Source organism: Cinclus cinclus, chromosome 2 (genome assembly GCF_963662255.1).
Source record: "Cinclus cinclus chromosome 2, bCinCin1.1, whole genome shotgun sequence".
In the NCBI taxonomy this organism is placed as follows: Eukaryota; Metazoa; Chordata; class Aves; order Passeriformes; family Cinclidae; genus Cinclus; species Cinclus cinclus.
Genome location: NC_085047.1, coordinates 52,096,024 through 52,122,545, shown reverse-complemented (window position 1 = coordinate 52,122,545; position 26,522 = coordinate 52,096,024). Strand labels below are relative to the sequence as shown.

Genomic DNA, 26,522 nt, shown 5'->3' with positions numbered 1-26,522 from the left:
TGATGCATTGCTCCATTGTTTTTGTTACAGAAATGCAAAGTATTCCTCTAACCTTCCCAAATCAGCTTGCAGAATTATTGCTAAACAGTCCATAATTTGAATCACGTCTTTATTTACTTTGGCCATATCATATTTTGTCACATGTTCATCACACAGAAGCCAAAATAAATGTTTTTGTCAACCTTTGTAGTCTTTACATTGGAAATGGAGATCGCATACTTTTCTGACAGCATCTGCTATTTTTCATTCATTTCAGAGCAGAGTGTAATTTGTCATACAACATAGCTTTTTACAAATCACCAGTTTCATACTTCAGAAGTGTCACTGTTAAATTCACCCTGAAGATAGGGGCAAGGAGGCTCAAAAATTAGCAGGGGAAAAAATGTATCTCAGAGATAGTATTTGCTTCAAGGGATAGGACGCAAAGGATCTTCTGTCTCCCAATCGCCTTTCTGCTTGACAGAAAAAATAGTTGATATGAGGTTTCTTAAAACTCTTATTCCACCTTCAGTGGAAGTAGAGGTAAAAGGTAAATGTAAAGCCAGATTTGTGCAAAGAAAAGCTAGTCTGAAGCTGCTTTGAGAAATTTAGGTTTCAAGCTAAAAATGTTCATGAAACACAAATCTCAAAATATTTATTTCCTACAATACACACATTGTGTTAGCCAGTGCAAATCAAGACATGAAGGAAAATATCAAAACAAACAAACAAGCTCATAAAACAGCTTCCCTACAAGTTACATCATTTAGCAGGCATAAAATGAGGGGATGCAAAGAAAGAAGACACAGAATAACAGTGTTCTTTTAAAAGTCTGTCATTTTAAAAATATTCACATACCAATTAAGCATTTTAAATGCATATACTATTGTATGCAACTCAGTTGACCTATAATTTTACGTCAACTCACACTATTCAGTAAATGTTATTGGTTTCATTGCTCTTGCCAAAACAAAAGGTTCTAAATAAATCTTTCTGAATACATTACCTTCTCGTGGGTCATTTCTTAGCACAAGTAATATCTAGAGTTCAAAGAGTTAATAAAAATGGGGATTTTGGTGATCTAAATCTATTTGCAGAAATTTCTATCTAGTTGTCCTTGGCATTTCACCAGCTAGTAACCTCCTCTACTCCCCTTTCATTCACACTTCTAATAAGACAGGTTAGCTTTCCATCATTTAATACTCAGCTGCCTTTCAAACCGCCCAAGAAGCTTGGCTCTTCTCACATGAAGAACGATGCAGTACAGCTACTGAAGGATGTATAAAAAAAGAGTAAAATTAATATTATAACAGACATTTCTTGTCTGTAAATGCAATCTCTAGTTTATTTTAATAGCTATACTAAAACCCCAAGGTATAGTTAACAGTATTATATGCCTTGTGTCTTCATATAAGAAAACATCCCCCAAATGCATTTTCTAATTTACAAGCCTGTGACAAATCCAAACTGCCGAGAAATTAAACTTTAAAAATATGTCTTCAGGTGATAGAGGACTGCTATTAACTCTATTATAAGTGCACACCACTTGCATCAAATCTGACATTTCTGTTTAATATGTTTTGCTAAGGGTATACCATTTTATGGCCTCCCAATGAAATCAAATTCAACCCAGACGTTTTCACTTTTCTAGTATAATTCACTTCAAGGTTTTAAAGCTTCCATTTCTTTTTCTTTATTTCTTTCTTTTCCTCCCAAAAGGTTGTTCCCCTGGCATCCATTAATTCCACAAGAGTCTAGTACTGAGTCAATGAGTCAGTCATGAGTTCCTCCATTTCACACCAAGGCACTTTTTTTGTCAGACCTACCTTTCTAACTTCTAAATAGACTATTCAAAAAGTAATATAATGAGTTAGAGAGGTATTAGGAAAGATTAGTGTCTGAACAGGAGGTTCTGGGGAAGTCAATGTTACCAAAAACTGGAGGGGGGGGTGGGGGGGGGCGGTGGGAAGGGAGGTTAGAAAGAAAAAAATGTGCAAGCTGACTGGCCAAGTTATGGTCATTTCCGGGTGACTTGCTTCCTCAAAGGTCACCCTGTGAACGCTCATTCTTCCTCCAGCTTGTACTGATTATCTCAAGAGAAGGTCGATGTTGATAAAGGGAGACACAATAAAATAAACTCTGTTATCCAGGTTCTCCCTTGTGTGCTACCACTCTAACACAGCACATACTGTATTAATTCCGTTTCATCCACTGTAGGTGAATGAGTTTCTTGAAAATGAACCAAAACAACCGGAGAGTAAGGAACAAAATGGTCTAAGTAAATCTTTAATCCTTTGTTGAGCAATAATCTATCATACACTACATTTTTCAAAGGTGGTCTACTTTTTGCCACAATTCGAGATGCCAGAATTACAGTCTGCTTTCAGGCTGATCAAACTACTGCCACAGCTCTATTTTCATTAGCTCAGTGTGAAATAATTCAGTTCCAGAAGAGACTACACATATTCAAAGGGGAGAGGGAAGGAGGGAAAAGAAAGGGAGAAACAGAGAGGGAATGCCAGGGAGGACACAAGCATGGGAGGAAAGGAGCTGGACCCACAGAAATGTAGCTTCCTAAAGAAATACACGTTCTTTTGCAAATTTCAGGTATTTGGTTTTTAAATTTTAATGCAGAATTCTGTGAAAGTGGTTTTGATGTATTTTTTAGACAACATTGAGGCTGCAAAAGAACAGTTGTGGAAAGTGGCTGCAGTACTTAAAAATCTCAGTTCATTAGTTCAAATTGACCTACTTCAGCACTTAACTGAAGCACTTGAAAATAATGAACCTCATAGTCCTCTTTCTTAAACAGTAACTGATGAAAAAAAACCTCCAGATTTTACTTTCTTAATTTTTTAAAGTAGACCTTGTAAATAAAGAATAAAGATAATTCATAGAATTGTTTAATTCAGTACTTGAGAGCAAAAATTGTGGCCATCTTAGAACACACAGCAATGAAGAATGTCAGATTAATTCATTACACATGCCGTTTTAAAATTATTTCATAACCTGTGCCACAATAATTAATGAGATTAGTAAGATCAGAGATAAATGTACTTAAAGCAGCTCAGATGAATTTCAAATGTATGATAAGGAACATATGAATAATGAACACTTGCTAGTCTTAACAGTTTTCAAAGTTTTCTGCTTTGATGGATGGCCTGTATTCCACGCACTAAATATTTACTATAAAGATTTAAAAAAAAATCTTTAGGACGGGAAAAGAATTTACAGCATGTATATCACAAGGAATTCCACACTGCCAAGCCCCCTCCCCCATGTATAGCTACATGTGGAGCCAGAAGAAGCTACACAAGTATAGAGAAAATTTCAACAAAGAGCATGCCATCAGATTCTGTACTCACACACAACCTGTACACTTCTTCTGCACACTCTCTACCTTCTAATAGGACTACTAGATAAATACTAGAAGTTACCAGACAGCTGACCAGTAGTTTTTGAATTATTCACGCTCTCAGAGCTGAAGCTTTTCTGTTGTGCAAGACAGTGGATGCTGCTCTTAGGAGAGTTACAAAAATGGGCAGAAATTTTGAGGGCGTTTCTTAGTAGTTCCCAAAATCTCACTGCTTTTCAAGTCCCTGAAATCTTGATTAAAATGTTTGAAAGGCTTGCAAGGCATTCTAAACAGCAGCACAACTAATCTGAATAAAGGAGCTATTTGTAGTATTAATAATAGTTCATTTCCCTATCATTTTGCAGAATGAACTTCAAAGCCTCAGGGAGACGCTGGCCCTGATGTAACAGCGTTGAGAAATTAAGTTCATTAAGATCTTAAGTAACAAACAGCAACAATTAGCTGCTACACTCATTCTTGATTGATTACTAAGAAACACAGACTCTGCAAATCAAAGTGCCTTGCCAGTACTTTGCCGGTCTACTTTGAAAGAAAAAAAAATAAAAAGTTTTACAAATAAGGAATTTGCTACTTCCCTTTGTGGGGATATCCAAACTTAGAGAATACTCAATTTCACCCTAACTCTTCATACTCTCTTGCTTAAATTAGCATATTTCCACTCTGAGCCTTTTCCTCTGAGGTTTACCTCTTTGTTCCTTGACAAATATTTCTCCCTTTCATATGTTTGCATATTTAATAGCATTTATGTGTCTCCACTTTAGACATTGATTACCCCACACATACACACATTTTTATACCTGTATCCAGATCCTAAAACACGTTTTTTGTTCTTGTGGCTAACTTCAGTTTAGGTATACCTTACACTTGATGGTTTCCAGCAAAGAAAGCACTAAGCGTTTGCTTTATCCATCAAGAATTCATACTAAAAACTGGACAAGGAAAAGGAAAAAAAAACAATAACATAAGTTCTCTGTGAACATAATAGCTCTGAATAATGACTAATCAGACCGTTTCAGGTGAACAATAGATTCCATGAGCTATTCTAGTTATTACAACCTAAGGATAAACCTTTGGTATCATGAAGAGCTTTGTGCCATCCCGTTGATCTTAAAGTTTCCTTCTTAAACTGAAGATACAATAGAAGTGTGTTGACACATTTTCCTTAGGTTATTGAAGATTTGTATTAATATACAATAAATTATTTTGGTAATGCAATAGATTGAATGCTGGTATAAAATCTCTCCTAGTTTCTTTCTTGTTAGGAAAGGAGTATTTTTTTTCTTATAAAATAATTTATGAATGTTTTATGATCATTTATGAACATGATAATTTATGAATGTTTTCTATTTGTTTTACTATTGCTTAAAGATTCAGTGCATTTTTGAATCTGCTTTTATTCATCTATTTGCATCTTGAGCTGTATCAAATGAAAATAAATCAATTCAGTGTTATTTTCTAAACCCATCTTCCTTGTATCTTCATTAATTAAGAAACTCCTATTTTAAACAGCATATTTAATCCCTAATGTATCCCTGAACAGACAGGTCAGGGATTATCTGGAGAAAACATTTATTGGCTAACATACCTCATCTGTTATTCACATATTAGATTTTCTGTAATGACTTAGCTCCAAGTAGTATTTCTCTTTCTAATGGCAGAACCGAAATGTGTATATATGTATAAATCTGTTTCGGGGGCTCTATAGTAGACTGCCAAATGTATTCTGGAAGACATTGTTTTACCGTCTTTCCCCTAGAAAAATTCTGACCCTTAATTTTTACTATTTTACCTGCTATCCCAAATTCCCTTTTTTATATTCAGTGGCATTAAAGAACATAGCTTCTTCATTTTTTTACCTTTTGCCTTCCTTTTCTGAAGGCATCTGGTTCTGAGCATCTTCTTAATACTTGTTTTATTTTGATAAGTTGGGGTTTTTTAATACAAGTACATTTTGCAATGCAGCTGTAATCCTTAATTCCTTCATCCTTGCAATGGCTGGCAGCAGCACTTTAAATTATCCCACTTGGTTCACAAGATTCCTGGTATTTTCAGACAAACATTTCAGCTAATTGTTTTACTGATAACTCATTTGGTTGCTAGTTTAGGAGCAATCCTTTCACTAATTACACACCCCACTTGAATACCATCTCTCCGTCTGTCCACAGATATTCCTTTATCTTTCTCAATGCCTTGATGTATTTAACTGCTCTCCTCCTGTGTACTAAAGCCAGACAAGAAGATTACAGTCACTTCCAACTGTCTTCCCTTATTTCTCAGTTTAAGGCTCTTATCCTTTATTTGAGCCCCACTCCTAGGAAGTCACTTTCCCAGATATTCTAATGGAATTCCAGGAGAACCAGATTTCATTGAAAAATAAAAATCAAAATATCAGCACCTTGAAGATATATCAAATATAGTAGATATTACCTCAAGTTGCTTCCAAATTTGTAAATTTCCTTTGTTTTTCTGAAAAGGCTAAGAGTGATGGTACTTAAAAAACTATTGACTTCCAGAGGAGCGTGAATAAGCATAAAATGGTTTATAGGAGGTTGAGGTTGATTTCTTCAAAAAGCATTTTCTCACATGTTAGGATGACCCTACAGTTTGCAATTAGTTATTCTAACTAGTAACTGAATAATAACAACATGGTTTATTTCTTCTGAGACTGCTGGAATACTTATGCAAACAGGAGCTCTGGAATAAAAATAAATCAACAAATTTACATTTTTTTTTTCCTTGCCAAGACAAGTCAAAAATGTAATGGCAATATGACCTTCAACTTATCATTTTCTAATATGAGTGGTAGCATATAAATAGATGAGAAACATATTCACTGTAATTTATTTTTTTAAGAGTAATTTTTATAGTGAAAATTTTTATTACTAGAAAATGAGAATCAAGAATGGACCATACTATTCAAAATATTGCTAGATTTTTTGTTTCCTTCTGATTAGGTCCCATGTCTGTGAGCAATAACCCTTTGTATTTAACAAGGTAAATACAAAGGTAAGGAATAACAGCAGTAAAATCACCCTGCTCTCTGGCTGTTTCCGTATATAGTGTAGAAGTTGTTTTAATCTAATGTGTATTGTTGCATAATATCCCCAGGCACATTCAAGTAAAAGCTAAAGCTGTACAGAAAAGCCAACATTTTAAATGCGTCTTGTCATTAATGCTTTATTAATTGCCCCAGGCGATGCAAACCCAGTGCTAGGCAAGCTATAACAATATGACACTTTAAGGTCAAATCCAATTCCTGCTGTGTTTTATGGAGTGGGCCAAATATTAAGTTAACAGCAGGAAAGAACAATTTATTGAGCTTTTCTCCATCTCCTGATTATCTGATCTAAATTAGATCAGTTAGGCTGTTTTTCTCTAAAATAAAAAAAAAAAAAAAACAAAAACCTTTTGTCCACTCAACTTCAAAGAATCTTTGTTTGTGTTAGAACAATAAACTTTATTAGCATCTATTAATTTACATTATAGCAAGTGTACTGAATATAAAGAAATTAGATTTATGTAAATATAAATACAACACAGCACCTTCTTTATGTTTACATAAAAAATACCATAATGAAATTTTATATCTATCCATTCATGTAACATATATGTTACCTTCACATCTGAGGTATCTCTTTGGCTGTTCCTCCAGGACCTGGCCACTGAAGAGAAGGTTCGATCTGGGTGGTCAAACTTGCCATCATTTGCATTTAGAAAGAATGTTGTAAAGGGCTCCTGTAGTTAATGAAATTACGACACATTAAGAAAACAGTACAAGGACTCATGCAGCAGGTTTCTGTCAAAATCCAAAAGCCTTTTGCAGCTCAAAATACTTCATAAAGGCAAGGTTAAAGAAAAACATGGCACCACATAGTTCTATGTATGAATGGGTTTCTTCACTTAACATCGGAGTATATTTATTGGCACTAACACATTTTGCACAAACAAATCCTGAGTTCTATACCATAAGACTAATTACCCATCAGTGGCAGACATATGTAGCTTAGTTCCAGTTCACAATGACTGCCTCTTTTACTGAAACCACCACAAACATATTCTGTGTTATTTATATAACTGGGATTTGTTTACTCCTTGCATGTTGGTATGTCAAAATCTTTAAAAAATCCTATCTCTAAATCTTCCTTGTGTTTTCATTTAATTGAAAAGAGCTCAGTAGGTTCCACTTTGCCTCAAGGTGAAATGAATGGGTCTGTGGTCGTTATGAGGCAGACTATGGTTCCAGGATATGCGGTTTAACATTATTTTCGGGCAGAGTTACAGAGACTAAATGCTTAGTCTTTACTTTTGCTAATTCTATCTGAAACCATATCCCGGTTCTTACTAAATGGAAACAGCTACCAGCTTTTGGGGAGGAACAGCTCGGGTATTAGACGGTCTGGATAACCCATTCCACTGCAGAGAAGGGGTTAACAGTGGACCAAATCCTTAATATGGCAGGAGAACCTGAATACGAAGATCACTGGCAAAATCCTGAATTTCCACCATTACTCCATTAGCCCTCTTATTCAACTAATAGCTGGCAGTGTGCCTACAGGGATGGAGGTTGCTTCTTCCTCTTTGACAAAGTCTCACGAGGAAGGTTTTTAAGAAACTCCCTTTCATTAAATTCATACCCAAACTTATTTTGTTGCATATGTTGATCATCTTGAAATTTTGTTAATCAAAGTAGCCCATGATCACCAGATCACAATTGTTATTACAGTATTATTCATCTATTACTTGAATTTTATTCTAAACATTCTTGCTTTCCTTCTTTGAAATTTTTGAACAAGTCAGGGAACTCTTCCATTAATAAAGAATTTTTGAAGGAATTATACCAAATTATACACATTGTGTGTAAATTTTCCTAGATGGAAAAGGTATGAAGAAATTTATATTTATATAGTCCTTAGGAGAAATTAAAATACATATAAGGAAAACATGGATGCAAAAATAGTGAAAATACCCAAAAAAAGAGTGGAAAATAAAAGACGGAATTCTGATTTCCAGACACCATTGTTTCTCTACCTTTATTCTACATGTCTTTCCAATTAATTTTTTCTATCATGCACAGCATCAACACAGGCCACTTTCTTTCAAAGACAAAAAATTCCCCTCTTAAAACATGGGGAATTTATTTTTCATAAACAGATTCAAAAGAATAGTATCTCATAAATACACTTTCCTCTGTGCATTTATTCCAATCAGAGAATCCTAATACATGTTAAATAATTAATTAAAATAATCAAATTAAATACAAAATCATCACGATATAATTTATTGTTGGAGGACCTTAAATCTCATTGCACAATGGCTTTATTTGAACTTGTGAATATTGAAAGGATGTGCAGTGAGGAAGAGATTTATAATTTAAATAGAATATTAAAATTTAACAGTAGCTCAACTTGATGAGTCATATGAACTACCACAATGAACTGAAATATTGAAAGAAAATATCTATCCAGATTTTCTAGTGCTACATATACTGGATTTAATGTACAATATAAATGAAAATGGGTAAGATTCAGACCCAGAACTACAAAATGGAAAACAATATATACAGAAATTGGATTATATTAATTTACCCTAAAATTATGTTAATATTATAATTTTATTAAATTTACTCTTCTAATATTAGAATTATTTTGCTTTAAAATAAATAGCTCCTCCCAATTATCTGTATATATTTGCAATAGTATTTATTCTCTTTTTCTAGCTTGCCCTGACTGAAAAACACTATATGTTCTAGATCAGAGCACAAATAATTCTGTCTTCTAACAACTCCAGCCCATCATTATTTTCTTGATAAGAAATGCGTAATTTTTGTGAATATTATCGTGGAGCAGAACATGGATCATTGCAGAGGTTCTGAAGTCAGAAGCAGTCAATGGATTTACAAGAAGCAGAAAAATTATATAATTACAATAAATTATGTAAAAATATTAATCCAAACTTACATGACAACACTATTTTAATCATCTGAGACAAATACACAAAAGCAATAAAATTCATAATCAAGGATTAAACTTTTAGTAGCTGAGCACTACAGGGTGCCCTATTATGCTCTCCTGCCATGGCCTGTTGTGCCAATCTTTTTGGATTTTTAATCCTTAGCAGAAATTCAGAGCTTTTACTTGCTTTATCTCAGACCTCTAACATAATTTTAAGGTAATTTTTATTCTCTGGGAAGTCAAGTGCTTATATAAATATAATTCATATCTGTATTCAATACACTCATTTAAATACTGTTATTCTATGATACCGATTACTGTCATTTCATGTAAAGGTTTTGTTGCTGTGAAAGCTATAAAGCAGCACAATATTTTCATTATAACTCCATCTCACTCATGCCTAATATTCTGAATAAAATTCACGCCTTGTTCACTGCCAACAAGGAGAGAATTCGTGGGGGACTTGATTACATTGAACACAAGCTTGAGCTGTGAGAACAACTAATTTTTCCATCAATAGCACTTCTCTGCCCCCCTTCTCTTTTAGTACTACCCAGATTCATTTGAATCATTTATGTTGGGAGTAGAGGAGGAAGGAGGAAGGGATGTGGTCATTCTAAGACATCCTATGTCAAACAAAAATGTCTTTCCAGCCATTTGTAAGAGAGGGAAAGTTTATAAAGGTTTGTCAGTGACACACACCTTTTGCCTGATGTATCTGTGGCTGTCCTGCTTAAATCTAATAAAAACAAGACCCAAATTCACTTCTATTTACCAGATGACATCCGGTCCACCTCACCTTTGAATCTTAGTAAAAACTGGTTTTAACTCCATCCCATCTAACTCATAATAAATCCAGAATTTCTTCTACCTTGTACAAATATGCAGTCATTGCAACAACAACTGGAAGACAATTATTCTCTACAAACATCTTGACTGCCACATTAGAGAATCATGCTCTAAAATACTGGTCTCTGTTTCTATGAAGATGCAACTGATACACACAAATATAACTTCTTCAGTAGCAATTACTGAGAATATTCAACTGTACCATAACTCAATCCTATTTCTCCTAAAAATCTGAAACCAGCTGATATTCACATTCTACATGATTCAAGCCAGAATTCATTCTTTCTTTTTCTTTTTTTTTCCTTCTGTCTACTTTTCAGTTCAAGTTACTGAATTATATGGCATTCTGAAATAGTATTCTTGGTTTAAACTATTCCATCTTCTGAAACTTAAATATTCACAGCTCCAGATGAAATGCACATGAACAAAATCAGTCCTCAGGTGGTAAGGTCACCTAGCGATAAACTATAAATATTCATTTTTATTTACACAAAAATACATACATACATACATACAACAGAATATGTATTAATGGCGAAACAAAGGCAGAGATATCAAAATTAACTACACAGAACCGAGGCTAAAACATACAGTGTCTTTGAAAAAGCTAGCCTGATACATGTATTGGGTTTGTGTGGAAAAGTTTTGGTAGTGAGGGAGGCTAAGGGGGGGTTTCTGCACGAAGCTTTCACCATATCCAATAGTGCCAATGCCAGCTGGCTCCAAGATGGACCTGCTGCTGACCAAGGCTAAGCATGTCAGGTATGGAAAAGTGCCTTGATGGTAAAAGACTTACAAAGGGTCATGGGAAAACTACAGGAGAACACTAGAGAGAAGAATGAGAATATATGTGAGGAACAGCTCTGCAGGCAACAAAGTCAGTACAGGAGGAGGGCCAGAAGGTGCTCCAGGCTGAGTAGCAGAGATTCCCCGCCAGCCCATGGTGAAGATCGTGGTGAGGCAGCTGTGCCCCTACAGACCATTGGGGTCCAGAAGGAGAATAAAGATCTACCTGCAGCCCCTGGAGGAACCCATGCCACAGCAGGTGGATGCCTGAGGAAGGCATGAGTCCCTGGGAAGCCTGTGCTAGAGTAGGCTCCTGGCAGGGACCTGTGCTTCCATGGAGAGTGGAGCCTGTGTGGGAGCAGTTTGTTGGCAGGAATTGTAAGCCCACGGAGGACCCCCATTGCAGTCTGTTCCTGAGGAACTGCACCCTGTGTGAGGGACCCACGCTGGAGCAGCTCATGAAGAGCTGCAGCCCATGGGAAGGACTCACTTCAGAGAAGTTCATGGAGGACTGTCTCCCATGGTAGGAACCCCATGTTGGAGCAGGGGAAGAGTGTGGAGTCTTTCGAGGAGAAAGGAGTGGCAGAGATAATGTGTGATGAACTGAGCACAGCCCCCATTCCCATTCCCCTGTGTTAGTGGGGAGAGGAGAGAGAAAATTTAGGACTTAAGTTCAGAGAAGAAGGGAGGGTTTGGGAGGAAGGTGGTTTTAAGGTTTAACTTCATTTTCTCATTATCCTACACTCACTTGATTGGTAATAATTCAAACTAATTTCCCCAAGATGAGTCTGTTTTGCCCATGAAGGTAATTGGTGAGGGATCTCTCCCTGCCCTTATCTCAACCCATGAGTCTTTCCTTATTTTTTCTCTCTCCTGCCTAGGAAGAGGGGAGTACTACAGCAGTTTTGGTGGTACTTGACATCTAGGTAGAGCCAACCCATCACAATACATCAGATAAGGGAAAGCAACTGAGGGAAATACAAGGCAGTAGGGAAGAGATTATCACAGAATTGACTCAAAAATATGATATTAAAAGCAATGTTTTGAAGACAACTGACAGAAACAGGTTGCATCTGTCAAAGCAGAAAAGCAAAGCTTAAAATAATTTTTAAGGTTTTGTGGCAATCACACAATTCTCTCTCTATATATATTGCTCAGAGTGCCTGAAACTTCCTTACCTACAGCAGAGACTGTTTCCTCCAATACTAAACTCTAGGCCGGCAGTTTCTGCCCTTGGATCCCCATTACTACACACCATTTTGTTCTGCTTCCATCTAAACTCTCATTTTCAATTTACTTCTAGTCATAGATTTTTCATTTGTTTCCTTGCTTTTTTCTCTTTCTTTTGCCTTTCCTTTTCTCTTTTTCTTTGGTTTACCCAGTCTTCTACTATGGCTTCAGTTTGTACTCCTGTCCTTCACTCTCAGTTTGTTGTCACTTTCTACCAAAAGCTCTACAGTAACACCTTTTCCCATCACTCTTCTCCAGTCTTTCAAAACACTGAAAGCTTTTTTCTGTCTGAATCTCTGCATCTCTTAATGTCACCTTCCTCTTTCTGGACTAGACTGTAATTTACCTTTTCTTACAGAGTCTTCTTCACAAACTCTCATTGAAGCTCTAGCTCAAGAAATTCACAAGCAAGAAGTATTACTTTAACTTACAGAAATCTGACCTAGCCTCATCTATCAATTTCATTGGCACAATCTTCTCCCTTAAGATATTTCATCCTCTATTTTGCAACAAAAATATCTCTCTATAGATCACTATGACTTTATAAGCTTCACTGACATAATATTATCCTCTATACACACTTATTTTCAAATAACTATTTAGGGTTTCCATTTGCTGCCTTATCCAGTCTTATCATATTATTATCTTTTTTTCCTTTACTGAGGTTCAAACTTTCCCTCAATTTGTCTTCTTTCACTTCTGTTCTCTACTCCCATTAGAGATTGCTTTTCTTTGTGGGTCAATTATATTTAAGTAATCTTTAAAATACCTGTGTAGGAGTGTCCTGTACTTAAGTTATCTGTTTTCACCTTTTCATTGGCAACTTCTTCTTTTGGATATCAGTGGTTTCCACTTCTGCTTTCTATTCTCACATATATTGTTTGCTCTAACAAATGTAATTTGTAAGGTCTGTATTGCAAGACCATCAAGACAAAGACCTTGTTCTCTTGCTCTTTTAGGTGAGAACACAAAGAGAGCAAGAACGTCTAAAGTATTACATAAACAGCAGTAATAAAAATGACACTGCATTAGCCTAATACAGGAAATGAATACTCCTTGGTGTGTTGTACATTCAGCCTCTAACTAGACTTCCAGCTCTGAGAATCTGCCAAGTAGCAAGAGAGGATCTTTTGCTGCACAGCAGCCAAAATTAATAGATAAACATGCAAATAAAACTACTGTTTTTAATCTACTTTAAGGCAACAAAGCAGCACATGTGTGCCATAAAATGTATTCAGTTTTCAGTATTCAGAATAGTTTAGCAACATTTAAAAGGAATATAGTGGTCACCCAACACAGGAAGGTAATCGACACTTAGTTTCCCATAGTTTAAGAAATATATCCTGTACTCAGAGACACATGAATTCCCTTCTGAGCAGAAAAAAATGAACACGACTAAGGGAAACTGAGATGAGTGAAAATGATTATCAAGTTCTGTGTGTATCTATTTTGATTTGTTGTATGCGAAATACGCCTAGAATACACCTTAAGCAACAGATTTTTATTGGCAGGGTGTACTACTTTAACTTAAATAATTACACAGTAACTCAATTTTTCAGTAATTCAGGTTTCTCTGTGAAACCTTCAGTGTCTCATCAACACTCTTTATTCTGTAAATAATTGTGACAACACATAGACTGAATTCAGATTCATTCTATCTTTGAAGTTTGGTCCCCTTCCCTAGATCTGGTTTTGGTCATAGGAGCATGAGGTTTCCAGAGCTGACATAATAGTTTGAAGTTAGAATCCACATTTTTACATTTCTGAAAACTGTAGCGATATTCATTAATTTAGAAGCATAGTTTGTAGTCAATTTGCATAAAATATGCTGCTTTAATATAAAACTGGTTATATAATTCTCTTCTCAATGTGACAGATTAATGTTCTTACAAAAGGATTTTTTTAAAATGTTGCACCGATTTGTCCCTAACTAAAAATAATAAATGAATATTAGCAGTTTCAGATTTGTGTATTATCTAGAGATTTTTTTTGGGGGGGTGGATTTAGTTTTAGGCGCATTTTTCTCATTGGTTATGTCCTTATATGACCACATTTTTGTGTTTAAATTAATTTTGGACTGTTTGGGTAGGAAGGACCCCCTGATCACTACAAATTAGTATATAAAGTATATCTAGAGGATTTCTAAGATTTTAAGCTAGCGAAGAACAATGAGATTTTAATAGAAAGGTGCTTTTATAAAAACAAAGCAAAACAAAACAAAACAATGGTAAGTGACCAAAGTGATGCTGTAAATGAATATATTGATGAAAACCAGGATCCAGAAATACTTACAATACGAACAAGCCAGGCCAAGGTAGAAGTAGATGTAGAGTAGTGGGTGTTGTAATGATAAGGTGGAGTCTGATCATCTTCCCATGTCTCATACCGTTCTGCATAGAAGACAGCTCTCTTTGGGTTCAAAGCACCAATAGGCTGTAAAGTGATAAGAGGTCAAATATATTATCAGCTGAAGGGCAGCATGTCTGATATGGCATGGGTTAAATCTGCATTAAAATTCACTGCACAGGAGACTCTGCAACTAAACACATTCCAGGCTGTAGCCCTTAGATTGCTGTAAGCTTAGAGTTTGTTTTCAAAGGCTTTGTGTACTAAAAGTCTTATGAGTTTCCTTATTTTAACTGAAAAATATAAGTAATCCACATCTGCAAACTTTCAAGACCTTATTGAAGTATAAGTTGTTTCCCAATTAGCTCAGTAACATTGTTCTGGAAATAGACTTCTAAAACTGCATTTAAAATGCACTGAGGCCAAACTAATATTTCTGTTGCTGTCATTCACCATAATCACACAGCTAATGAAAACTGACTTTTGCTCACACAGGATACTTTGTAATGCACATTTCATGATGAAAAGATTTCACACGGGACTCCTGATGGTGTCTGGTGATCCTAAACAGAAATACTTAAAAACCTTGCATAGTCCTCAGGACTGGATGTACTTTCTGACTGAACAAAGCCATGTTTAACTGAACAAAACAAACAAGCTTTGTACTTGAAAACAATAGAATGTGGAAATTATTCACAAATTAAAAGTCCATTCTGAGCAAACTTAAAGGACAATCTATACAAATTAGGTGAAAAACAAGAGATGTAAGGCAGTAGTAGGAACTATTTGTTTTGATGTGGCTAATTGAGGAAGACAACCTTTTTATAATTTTTAACCCACTTTATCTCATAAGTTTTTGAAAAATGTATTTGTTACTTGTGTGATGCAAAAGTTACTCAGATAAAGAAAATACAGATTTTAGCTTTTATAGTAAAATTAACCAAACACACGCAGTTCAATACTTAAAGGAGAGCACACTTCCACACCAAGTGACTGTATAAACTTATTGTAGTTTGAAATTATTAGTTGATTTGCATTAATCAATTAGAACTTATATTATTAAGGGTATGTAAAATAAATGCATAGGCAAGGACTTTGACCCTTTTCAAAATGCTAACAGTATTTTCTCATTTTATTTCACTGCAAAATTTTTCTACTAAATTAAAATCCAAAGTAATTTGGAAAGGAAATGCCACTACAAGGTCAAATTTCTGTGTTTCACTACACTAGATATGTAAATAAAATTTTTTAAAGCTGCAAGTATTTTATTCTTTCAGCACTGCAATGTTTTTTTGAGATGGCTGCATACAATGCTGACATAGAACATTATATTTTCTGATTCAGAGGGTTTTTTTAATAGCAATCTTTCATAAACACTTGCATTTAAAACATTATGATTTCAGTATCTTTCACATTAAGCACTCTGGATTCTTAATACTTTGCTGTGTCATGGAGATGTTAATAGTTTTCTCATATGTGTAAAATGATTGAGTAATCCCAAAGGATCGGTGTTATCTGGTGCAGACTGCACTGAAAGACCTCACAAAACATTCTTGAAAGAGAAGTATGAGCCATTCCCTAACACTTTCCAGGCTCATTTCCCAAATACTGGCAATAAGAAAAAATAAATATTTGCATTTTTGTTATACTTGGTTTTGTTACACATCCTGCCAGTGTCAGGAAACACACTGGCAGTATTATGGCCTTTAAGTTATCATTATATAAAAATGGTTGTTCAACAGCTTCCTTGAAAGAGACATTATTTTCCCATTAGACTGACAAACTGTGCAGATATATGTGCACTTTGCTAAGTTATATCAGGCTCTGGGTTGCTTTGGGGACTGGATGGAACCTGCTGACACCACCCTCATTAAGGTGCTGTGCATCCACTTCTCTGGCAGAAAACATTCCAGTCCCAGACGCACATTTCAAGAGCGAAAGCAGTAATTCACACCATAGTATGTTAAAATGAAATGTTCACCCCCTCTGAGAAGGGAACACAAAATAGCAGACAAATTAGAGAGACTGTATTTGGTAATGGAGAAACACCCTGAGAATATCTCTTCCCTCCACTACAAAGGTGCATCTCATCCTAAGCTGCAGTGAATTCTGAGGCTATGGGAGAGAGAGACATCATCTGTCACCACTTTATAGGTTTGAAGGCACAGTGGAGAATGAATATGATGATTAACACAAGATTGAAAATATGGAAAACTCCTGGCCTTTCAAAACACAGTTGATGCTTATTAGAAGTCTTTCATCAAATAAGCAATGTGTTTTCGTTATTCACTGTAAATTGACTACAGTAACAAGGCCGGTGAGATGTAAGTGATGCTCAAAATAATTACAAGGTAACTTATTTCATAAACTAGCAAAATTTTAATGATGGTTTGATCGATATCCTTAAATAATATTTTAATATATATAGTTGTATTTAATAAAAAGATTATTTCTCTTAAGAATTTGACAATAATTTTTAAAGTCACATAACATACTAATGCAAACATACCATCATGTTTTCCGGGTTGTTCAGTGAGAGGTATTACTTCAATTTAAAAGTTAAAAGGTAAAATGATGTAAGATCGTGCATTCCCATTTTCATATAAAAATGCCTGTACAAGTAGCTAAAATAATCTACCTTCAGAACATATATGATTAACTGTATTAAATTATAAACATGAAAAGCTGTATTCTGGATTACATTCATCCTCACCAACACTCTTTTCGGAGTCGTTATCTATTTTTTTTAAATTTCAATTACTTTAGGATTCACTTGAAGAAAAATCCTGAAATGCACAAGACATCATCTGAATATAATGGAGTCTTTAAATGAAATAGCAGTGAGAGTAATTTCTGTTTTTTCATCATGCTGCAATTTTCATGGGAAAATCCCTGGGAGGGATCTTTATTGGGGTCCATTCCCCAGATAGGAAGGGAGGGAAGGGGGGGGGGGGGGAAGGGGGGGAAGGGAGGGAAGGGAGGGAAAGGAGGGAAGGGAGGGAAAGGGAGGGAAAGGGAGGGAAGGGAGGAAAGGGAGGGAAGGGAGGGAGGGAAGGAGGGAGGGAGGGAGGGAGGGAGGAAGGAAGGAAGGAAGGAAGGAAGGAAGGAAGGAAGGAAGGAAGGAAGGAAGGAAGGAAGGAAGGAAGGAAGGAAGGAAGGAAGGAAGGAAGGAAGGAAGGAAGGAAGGAAGGAAGGAAGGAAGGAAGGAAGGAAGGAAGGAAGGAAGGAAGGAAGGAAGGAAGGAAGGAAGGAAGGAAGGAAGGAAGGGAAAGAAGGGAAAGAAGGGAAAGAAGGGAAAGAAAGGAAAGAAGGGAAAGAAGGGAGGAAGAGCTTGTCTTCAACTAGGAAGTCTCACTTCAACTTCTCAGGACAGATCCTGGACTGGATGGACTAGTGATCTGTCTGACAGCCTGGGATTCAGGAGACATGGGTTAATTTCTCTCATTCCATAAGCCTTTATAGTGTCCATGACGAGATTGCTCAGGTATGTCTTGCGTATGAGATTGCTTGCAATAGGAAGGTGAGCTGGAAACCTCTGAGCTACTCTAGAGGGGGCAGTGTGCAATCATGGCCCTATTTATGCGGAGATAACAACTGGGATCCCAGAAGTGGCACAACTGTCTGAGTGCAGCACTGCGTGGGGAAGAGAGCTGGGAGCTGCTCATGCTTACACAACTCTTCAGCTTCTACTTCAGCCTTACATAAGTTATCTCTGGCCCAGGGTGAAGAAATACAAGAAATATTTGATCTCTCTTCTCTATGCAGTCATGGAGACCCTGATGTGAACCACCTCTCTGTGCATTAATGTAAAGGACATGTCTCCAGACTCGGGAAACCATATACACTGAAAATGATAATGGAAAGTGCTCAAATCTCTCTCTTTCTGTTGTTGTTGCTGCTGTTCAATTTAAAAACTTGTTGATTAACCCCAAATAGAACAGCTTTTGTATACCAAAAGACCAGGAACTTTCTGAAAGAAAAAAATCTCCATAAATAAAATAGCAGGGAATAAATTCTGCAAGGACTGCCCCTGGCTTCTTTAGTGCTATTTTAACATCCTTGTGGGAAAATGCTGATACCCAAGGTAATGGTATGAGTTCATCCTTCAATGAAGACAAAAGATATTTCTGTAAAGACCTTAAATCTCAGTGGTATAAACTAGCAGCTAACCCAATTCTACTCTGATGAGGCATGGGTCCTATTAGATGAGAAGTTCTACACTAATGGTAGTCTCTCACATTTCTTGCGAAATGTGCAGGATATATGGAGTTTTGTTCACTTTCCATAGCTTTACTATGCCATTCTCAGCCCAGAAGGTCAACTACCTTGGTTTTAATCTACTATCATAGCTATAAAATGCAGATAAATTTTCTTTATGGATCAATACCTGTAACTTCACGTAATGGAAGAAAATAGTATTATTTCCATTTGACTGAGATTCTATTGGTGTGTGCACTGATTAAAATTACTTGCCCAAACAATACAAAGGCAAAGCTCAATCTATATATTAAGTTGCAGTCCTCAATCTTAACCATGAGACAAATACAGAAACTGAATTTGAGTCAAAGAAATTGTTCTGAACATTATTTTAAAAAGTTCTTTTCATAATGATTGATAAAATGCCTTTTCCAAACATACCATCTTTCTTTTTATTGCAAAAATCCCTCTCTAAGAACTCATATTAAATAGAATTGACTTCCCATATAATGGTTTAATTTTTTTTACTCCAAACCAACAGAACAGGTCACTGTATGACAATGACTATTCAGCCACTTCACTTTTGATGCACTAAAGCCTGCCGCCGCCGTTTATTTTATGTTTCTTTCTTCTATTTAAAAATAAGGCAAGTATTTAACATTAAAAACACACTACTATGTCTTTCTTTTTTTACCTGGCTAATCTCTTTAGATATCTGGCCTTTGAACAAGTTGATACATATTGTCAATAAACCTTATATCTAATGTTTATATCCACCAGACATGTTATGTTAGTTCTGGAATATCTATTTGTTTGCCAAAAAGAATTATATTCTCTCATATAGACAGCAGAACTGAATGTAGCATCCTATTAATCTAGCCACTGAAATACTCTGCTTAACTTGACTCTAATTCATGCAGCAGCTACCTTATCTGGTTTGGTTTTGGTTTGTTTTTTTGGTTTGTTATTTTGGGTTTTTTTTGTGATGTACTGCACAAAACTGTAGCTGGGTACAAAGTTATATTGAACCTGTCTTTATTTGGCTCCAGCTGAAAACTGACTGCACTTTTTCTGACTGCTTGCTGTTTTATTAAAAAACACCCACTGTAGAACAACCTATAAATAGGATGATTTAGGATGACACTTTAAACTTAAAAAAAATTGCAATTTCATCCAAATTAGTAAACAGACTTTTCTTCAGCATCCTAATATGTAAACCAGATATCAACAATATCAAATATAAGAGCACTCACAGATTCATAATGCCAGAGTTTCACTAAGTAAATTATTTTTATTTAGGAGAAACACGTTTAATTGTGTGGCTTTAATTGTGTGTAGTTTTTCTTCTGATGGAAGAGTTGCATATGATAAAGGAAGAAGTTTAATTTTACTAATAAAAGAAAAATATTTCACTTTTCCAACAAAGGGCTCTTAATAAGCCCATAAACTCCATTCCACAGCATATACATTTTTTGGAAGTATTAAGTGTGTTGCCTTGAAATATTCACACTTGGATGTGTTCATTTGCATTATTACATTTAGAAGCCTTGGGGCTTTATCACTTCCTTTTCTTGAAATGGCACAGTAATAAGGAAAAGAGGTTATGCTTATCACCACCCATCAGTCAAACACCTCCTATATTAACAAAACATAATTTTTTCCACTCAATGAATAGGTGTGTGATGTTTCATACACATGTCAATATTAGTATTACTTCACCTGGTGAAGAAATCATTTTATTTAACAGGATGTATGACTGGAAGTAAATGAGGAGAAATTCCCGTTTACACTTTAATGAGCAGGGACAATGCAGCATGTCAAAACTGTGCATTCACTATAATTTAGGAGTAAAAGGCATACAATTTTATACAAACAAACCATACCACATTTTAAGTGTCTTGCACCTCACAAAAAAACACAGTATAGTAAGGGCTGTGTGTATGTTTCCTGGACTAATGTTTAATATCCTAACTACTCTTTTAAAGGAAATCTCAACAAAGAAGAAAATAAGCAGATCACCTGATGGTTTGAAAAGATAATCTGTGTATCTATGACAGCCTCTTTCATTAGCTTTTGATCCTGTCAAACATAAATGTAACCTTTAACCTTGTATATGTAATGAATAAAACTTGAACCTACACTGTCTAATCAAATGAGAGGTACAATATATCCCACTGCTATGGCACATTCCATGCCTGTGAACCCTGGTTTTAAATCTAAAACTATATGTAAAAGGAAAAAAAAAAAACAAAAAACAAAAAGCTTTGCAAACAGAATTTCCAAACACCTAAAAGAAAAAGGACAGAGGAATTTTTAGACAAATATTTAAATATAATTGTTCTGAAAGAACAAGTAACATCTGGATTCAAAAATACCACAATAAGATGTGCCACATAAAACGAAATGGAATGGAAGGAAAGGACAAACTACACATTCAAGATAACTTTGCACGAATGTAATTATTTAAGCTTGGACTAAATGCAAAAGGTGCATGTTTTACTCCATTACTGACATCATAAGCAAGAAAAAAACCCTCTAATTTCATCTCCAAAAAAACATATTAATTCCATTTGATATGTATATTCATTTAGGAGTTGTGGTACCACAAAGGTGGTGTATCATATTTTATACAGAAAGCCTAGAATCCAAAGATTTAAAAAATTGAAAAATCATGCAGTCAATTATCAGAATCACACTAGAGTATTGTACAAACTTTGAGCGAGAATGCACAAAATATTTTTTAAAAGCTAGATTTAGCACCTACATTTATTTAACTACAAAAACTATTTTAAACCAAGAAAACAAAACACGGTAGGTGACTTCTCTTTTAATTTCATTGTTTTTGTGGGATTTTACTATATATGCAATACTGTTAAAATTCTAAATAATTTCAAAAGATTGTTGGAGGAATATTAATTGCTAAGTATCAAGGATGGAGGCTTTGTGAAGCTAAGAAAGGCAGAATTTACAAGGAGACAGAAGGTCAGGAACTGACAAAGGAGATTTTATCCATCAACAGTTTAGCTGGAGGTTCTGATCTACCATTAAATCAGCAAGAACAAGTCTCCATTTCAGGGCAAAATCTGACAGAAGGAAGTTGCTCCTCATGGAAAGGATATTGTATGGACCTGCCCCAGAGGTCTGGCTGAGGCTTGATAGCACAACCTCCTTCAATATGGTTAACAATCAATCACAAACTTCTGCTTTTAAGCACCAGGTTACTCAGGATTCACCTCCATGAAAAGAAAAGAAGGGACTCACAGATACAGGACAAAATCGAAAATGAAAACAGAATTGACAAGGTAATGTCAGAAACATTCAAAATTTTAATATTTTTACTGATTAAAAAAAAATTAAACAGGATACAAGTAACGCTTAACAGCCCGAGTCAGGCATTCCATACAACTGGCCACTGCTTTTAAAATAAACCATTAAACTGCTTTTCCTTTTAAAACCATGGTGAAATGAAATCTATCAGATATTATGGTAATGAACACTGCAAAAAATTGACAATTACAACCATTTTATCCTGAGGTATTCCACAATACTTTAGAGATTTCACATGTGTTTTCTCATACATCCATGGGACAAATGGAGTTCAGATATTTTCAGAAAGGAAAGGTCATTTTCCTTGACTAGTTCTGTGTAGGCTTTTCAGTGGTCAAAACCCTAGCCATTCCAGAGGGAACCACTGATAGCTTTTGGTAAGTTTTCAAATTGGCAAGAAAAGATGCACATTGCATGGATTCTTGATGAAAAATAAAGAGCCACGGACTTCAGTTTACATTTCCTTTTGGGGAGAGCACTAATAACAGTACAGTGATACTCAATAAGCTATACATGCACTAATGCCATAATGAGTCTTTACTAATTGATGAGGAAAACCTATTTATTCAGCTATCACACTACTTCCTGTAGCAATTACATATTTTAGTAGATTGTTGTAAAAATCTGGATTGAACTAGACTAAATACCTAGCAAAAGGACTCATGAGACACTGTCTAATCTTGTTTCACTTCACCACATGCAGTGCTATTAATACTTACAGAAAGTGAGTTTGAGAGATTTTGAAAAGTGTAAGCACCTTAATGAAAGTTTTATCTTTCTGAACAACTCGAAACCAGCAATACTTTTATACATGCTAGGGAACAAGCCAGGGCAGAATGATCACAGCTCTTTTTTTAAGTCACATCTGCGAATCTTTTATTGTTCTTGGCACACATTACAGTGGTGTTACAGAACTGAAAAACACATTTGTGGAACATACCTATAGACTGGGAAAAGTCAGAAGTTTTACATAACCTAACAGAAGTATCAAGCAATTTAATTCCTTTTGAGGCGTACTGTGAATGTACTGTAAATTCAGGGTTTATTTGCTTATTTATTTTTTTATTTATCTAAGAAAAAAGAGGGAGTGTAAACTTAGGTGTCTCTACCCGCTATTATGAATTCAAGCCCTACTCAAATTATTTTGGATGTCTTACAAAAGCAGGCTTCCAGGAATGGTTACAACACATCTGGAGGTACTGCAAGCACACTCTTTCCAGCAGAGATGAAACTGCTAAATATCCAGGCCAGGATGTGTCCATTGCTCCCCAGGATGTGTGCTTGCAGGGAGAGGAGGCAAGAAATCCAGACTTAAAGCATAAACCCCAGAAACACTCATGTCTGTCCAGCAGCAGAAGGAAATGCAGGGTCTGCAGCACAGGACTACAGAACGGGACTTGGGGGTCATTTTCTCCTCTCCAGCCTCACTCCTAAAGGTAGTGACTGACAGCTTCCTGTGGTTTTGAGCCTCATTCAATTTGTACAAACAACTTCCTACTCTTGGCTGTGGAGCTGTGGTGAGGATGCAAGAAAGCTGACACCCCAGACAACAGAAACCCCACACTGGGGATGTTGCAGGACTATGCACTATCTTGCCACCTTCACTGGCAAGATAGTGCATACACTTTCTTAGTTGAGACCAGATTGCAACCAGGAATGATACTTCCCACAACTCATTTCGAGACCTCTTTTTTGTCTTTGTTTTAGCTGGCCAAAAGTAGAGCCCCTCCATATGTTTCTGCTACACTTGGCCAAGACAGACGTTCTCTGCAGTCTGTTAACACAACCAGTGTACCAGAGCTGGGTATTGATGACAATGTGGTGCCATTAGAGAAAAAGAAGACCGAGTAATTTTTTTTATTATAAAGCACTAAGTGCCCAAATCAGGTTGGATGGAAAAAAAAACAACAAATAAGGATGAGATACTCCAGGATCTAAAATACAAAATACCCCTTTACTAACTTTTAAATCAAAAAAAGATGCTGATATTATATTACTTTTCTAGTCACTGCAAAATAAAGTGAAATATTACTCCAAGCTTTTTATTTCCAAAGGATCAGCTTTTATAAACTAAGAGACATAATTAGTGAGATCAAGCAATCTGATGCACTCCTGTTCCATAAGTCAGAAGGCACAGAGGAGTTGCATTTGGAACCAGGTAGATCAGGGACATGGAAGTAGCATAATGTAGAGATTCAGTATAATATAAATAAAAAGTAGAAAAGCCTATTTCAGACTTGTACGAGTTTAAGATAAAGACCTTACCTAATCAGACTATAAATACAAAACAAAATGTCTTTCTAAAAGGGCTGGCTGACTGTTCTTTAACAAAAATTAAGCATACCTTTGAAAGATCTCTGAAGTTGCCTGGAAGGGTCAGATCTAACTCCTCAGACTCATAGTTTGTTAAAACCCATGGAAAGACAGGATATTGGTTCAGGTCATTGTATGTTCGTCCTGTTGAAAAGGAAAGTTTTAACAATTAGGAAATAGTGTCCACTTGTCCAGCTAGAAAAAAAAAAATCTAGTGGCTACATTTGTTGCATCACATGTTCCCAGTTCTCACCACTTGGACAGAATCAGGTATAAATCTTCCAGACAAAAGCAGCCATTTAGATGCACTTAAGTTAAACCAAAAGTCAACACACAAACTGAAATAATATAAAAAGCCCAGTAACTTTTAAGATCGACTAAAATCCACCATGGCAATAAGCACATTCTTTTTTATATCCATTAAGATATTTTTATAGCATGAATGCAGAAAATCAAAAGAACTAGACACTTCTAGTTACTTTCCTAGCAACTTTATGAAGTATCATAGCTGGCAAAGATAAAATGAAACTCCAAACAGCAAGGGGGTAAATTTCAGGTTTGCAAACATAGGTCTATCCTAGATTGTCCATGCTAATCCATTATTCCCTATGGTTCTTCTTCACTGAAGAAATGGTGAGATTCCATGGCAACTGTGGAATCAAAGTGATGAAAGTAATGTCTGCTGTAACACTATTTTTTAATCACTTTGAAAATTAAAAAACAATTCTCCTGTGTAAAAGACAGAGCTGACTACCCCAGGCCACTCCCTTCAATCATGAAAGAAACACTGCTGTCATCCCAGCAGCTCAAATGTGCAAAAACCATCTTTAGATACCATTTCAAAAGAACAATCTGCAACTGCAATGAACTAAAAATTATGAATTCATCACAAAGAAAAGCGTGTTTGCGAAAGGATTGGTTTTTTTTTGTATTCTGTAGCATTTAGTGGAATCTAGCATTTCAGTGATAAGACAAATGAAATTTCTTAGTACAGAACTGTCCATCCTATTGCTATAGTGAGAACCACACAATATGCAACATGAGTCTTAAAAAACAAAACCAGGTCATAAATATACATGTGTGTGTGTATTTATATAATATAATTAGGAGACTGAAATAATCCAGGTTAACAATTCCCAGTCCTGCAGCAGATTTACAGCCCTGTCTCACTAACTGCTTCCTTCCAGATTCTGGACAGATTCCTGGGGTACAAAACCCAGCACAGGAAAACACAGGCTTCCTTGTTCTGAGTAGCAGTTGCAATTCTCCACAAAAACCAGTTCTGCTTTAATGAAATGTGAAACTTTCACTGCTCTACAAACACCTTATTTTTTCAACCGAAGTTGATGAACTAAAAGCATGCTTTTATTTTGTACATAGTTTCAATGAACACAGGAGAAGTGCATATTCTTAATAATTGTGCATCCTCATTTTTACACTCTGAAAACATAGATGTCAATAATAATAATAATAATAATAATAATAATAATAATAATAATAATAATAATTTAAAAAACAATTAAGGTGCAAATATAACTTTGTCAAACAAGCAATTCCAGCACTGTGTGCTACATACACAAATACAGATGGATAGAACCAGAACTAGTTCTTCTTTAATATCAACAATGAATGAATGAATGAATGAATGAATGCAAAATGACTCTTGGACAGAAGAAGAATGTAACAAACAACTAAATCAAGAAGTATACCAGAATTTATCCTTGTAAAAGAGGAAAAAGATAAGGTATTATCTGCTACAATATTTATTCTTTTAGACTTTTGGGAGGGGGCTCAATACATTTTGAAGGAAGACAATTCTGCCTCATTTTATCCATCTATAAAATAAGAATATTATTTTCCTCATTGACAAGGGTTTAATTGCACATGACTTGTAAAGTTTCTTGAGATTATCAAATTTAGGGTTCTTTAAAATATGGCCTCTATAAAACTATAGCTTCATCCAATAAATGTTTTTCTCACCATCAGAATCTTAAGTTAATAGAAGAGCATGCAAAATCTTCCACAGTAGAAAGACATTTGTGCTTGTTAAGAGAGCAGATTAAAAGAACTTTGAGATCCAGGAAAAGAATGACTGAGAGGACTGTAGTCTATTACAAAGCATAAGCAAAAATGAAGATTCTGCAGAATCAAATTTGTATGGAAAAGAG

The 26,522-nt window shown here is 35.5% G+C and overlaps 1 protein-coding gene across 4 annotated transcripts in view; it reads right to left on the bottom strand.

Moving 5' to 3' along the window:
- The window catches only part of NBEA (neurobeachin), a 448,312-nt gene that overhangs the window by 55,975 nt on the left and 365,815 nt on the right, over window positions 1-26,522 (bottom strand). For all 4 annotated transcript variants that reach the window (XM_062487643.1, XM_062487641.1, XM_062487644.1 and 1 more), the window contains 3 exons: window positions 24,386-24,498; window positions 14,464-14,604; window positions 6,971-7,090 (listed from right to left, as the gene is read on the bottom strand). In XM_062487643.1, the coding sequence (XP_062343627.1) occupies window positions 6,971-7,090; window positions 14,464-14,604; window positions 24,386-24,498 (374 nt within the window). The remainder of the gene's footprint in view (window positions 1-6,970; window positions 7,091-14,463; window positions 14,605-24,385; window positions 24,499-26,522) is intronic.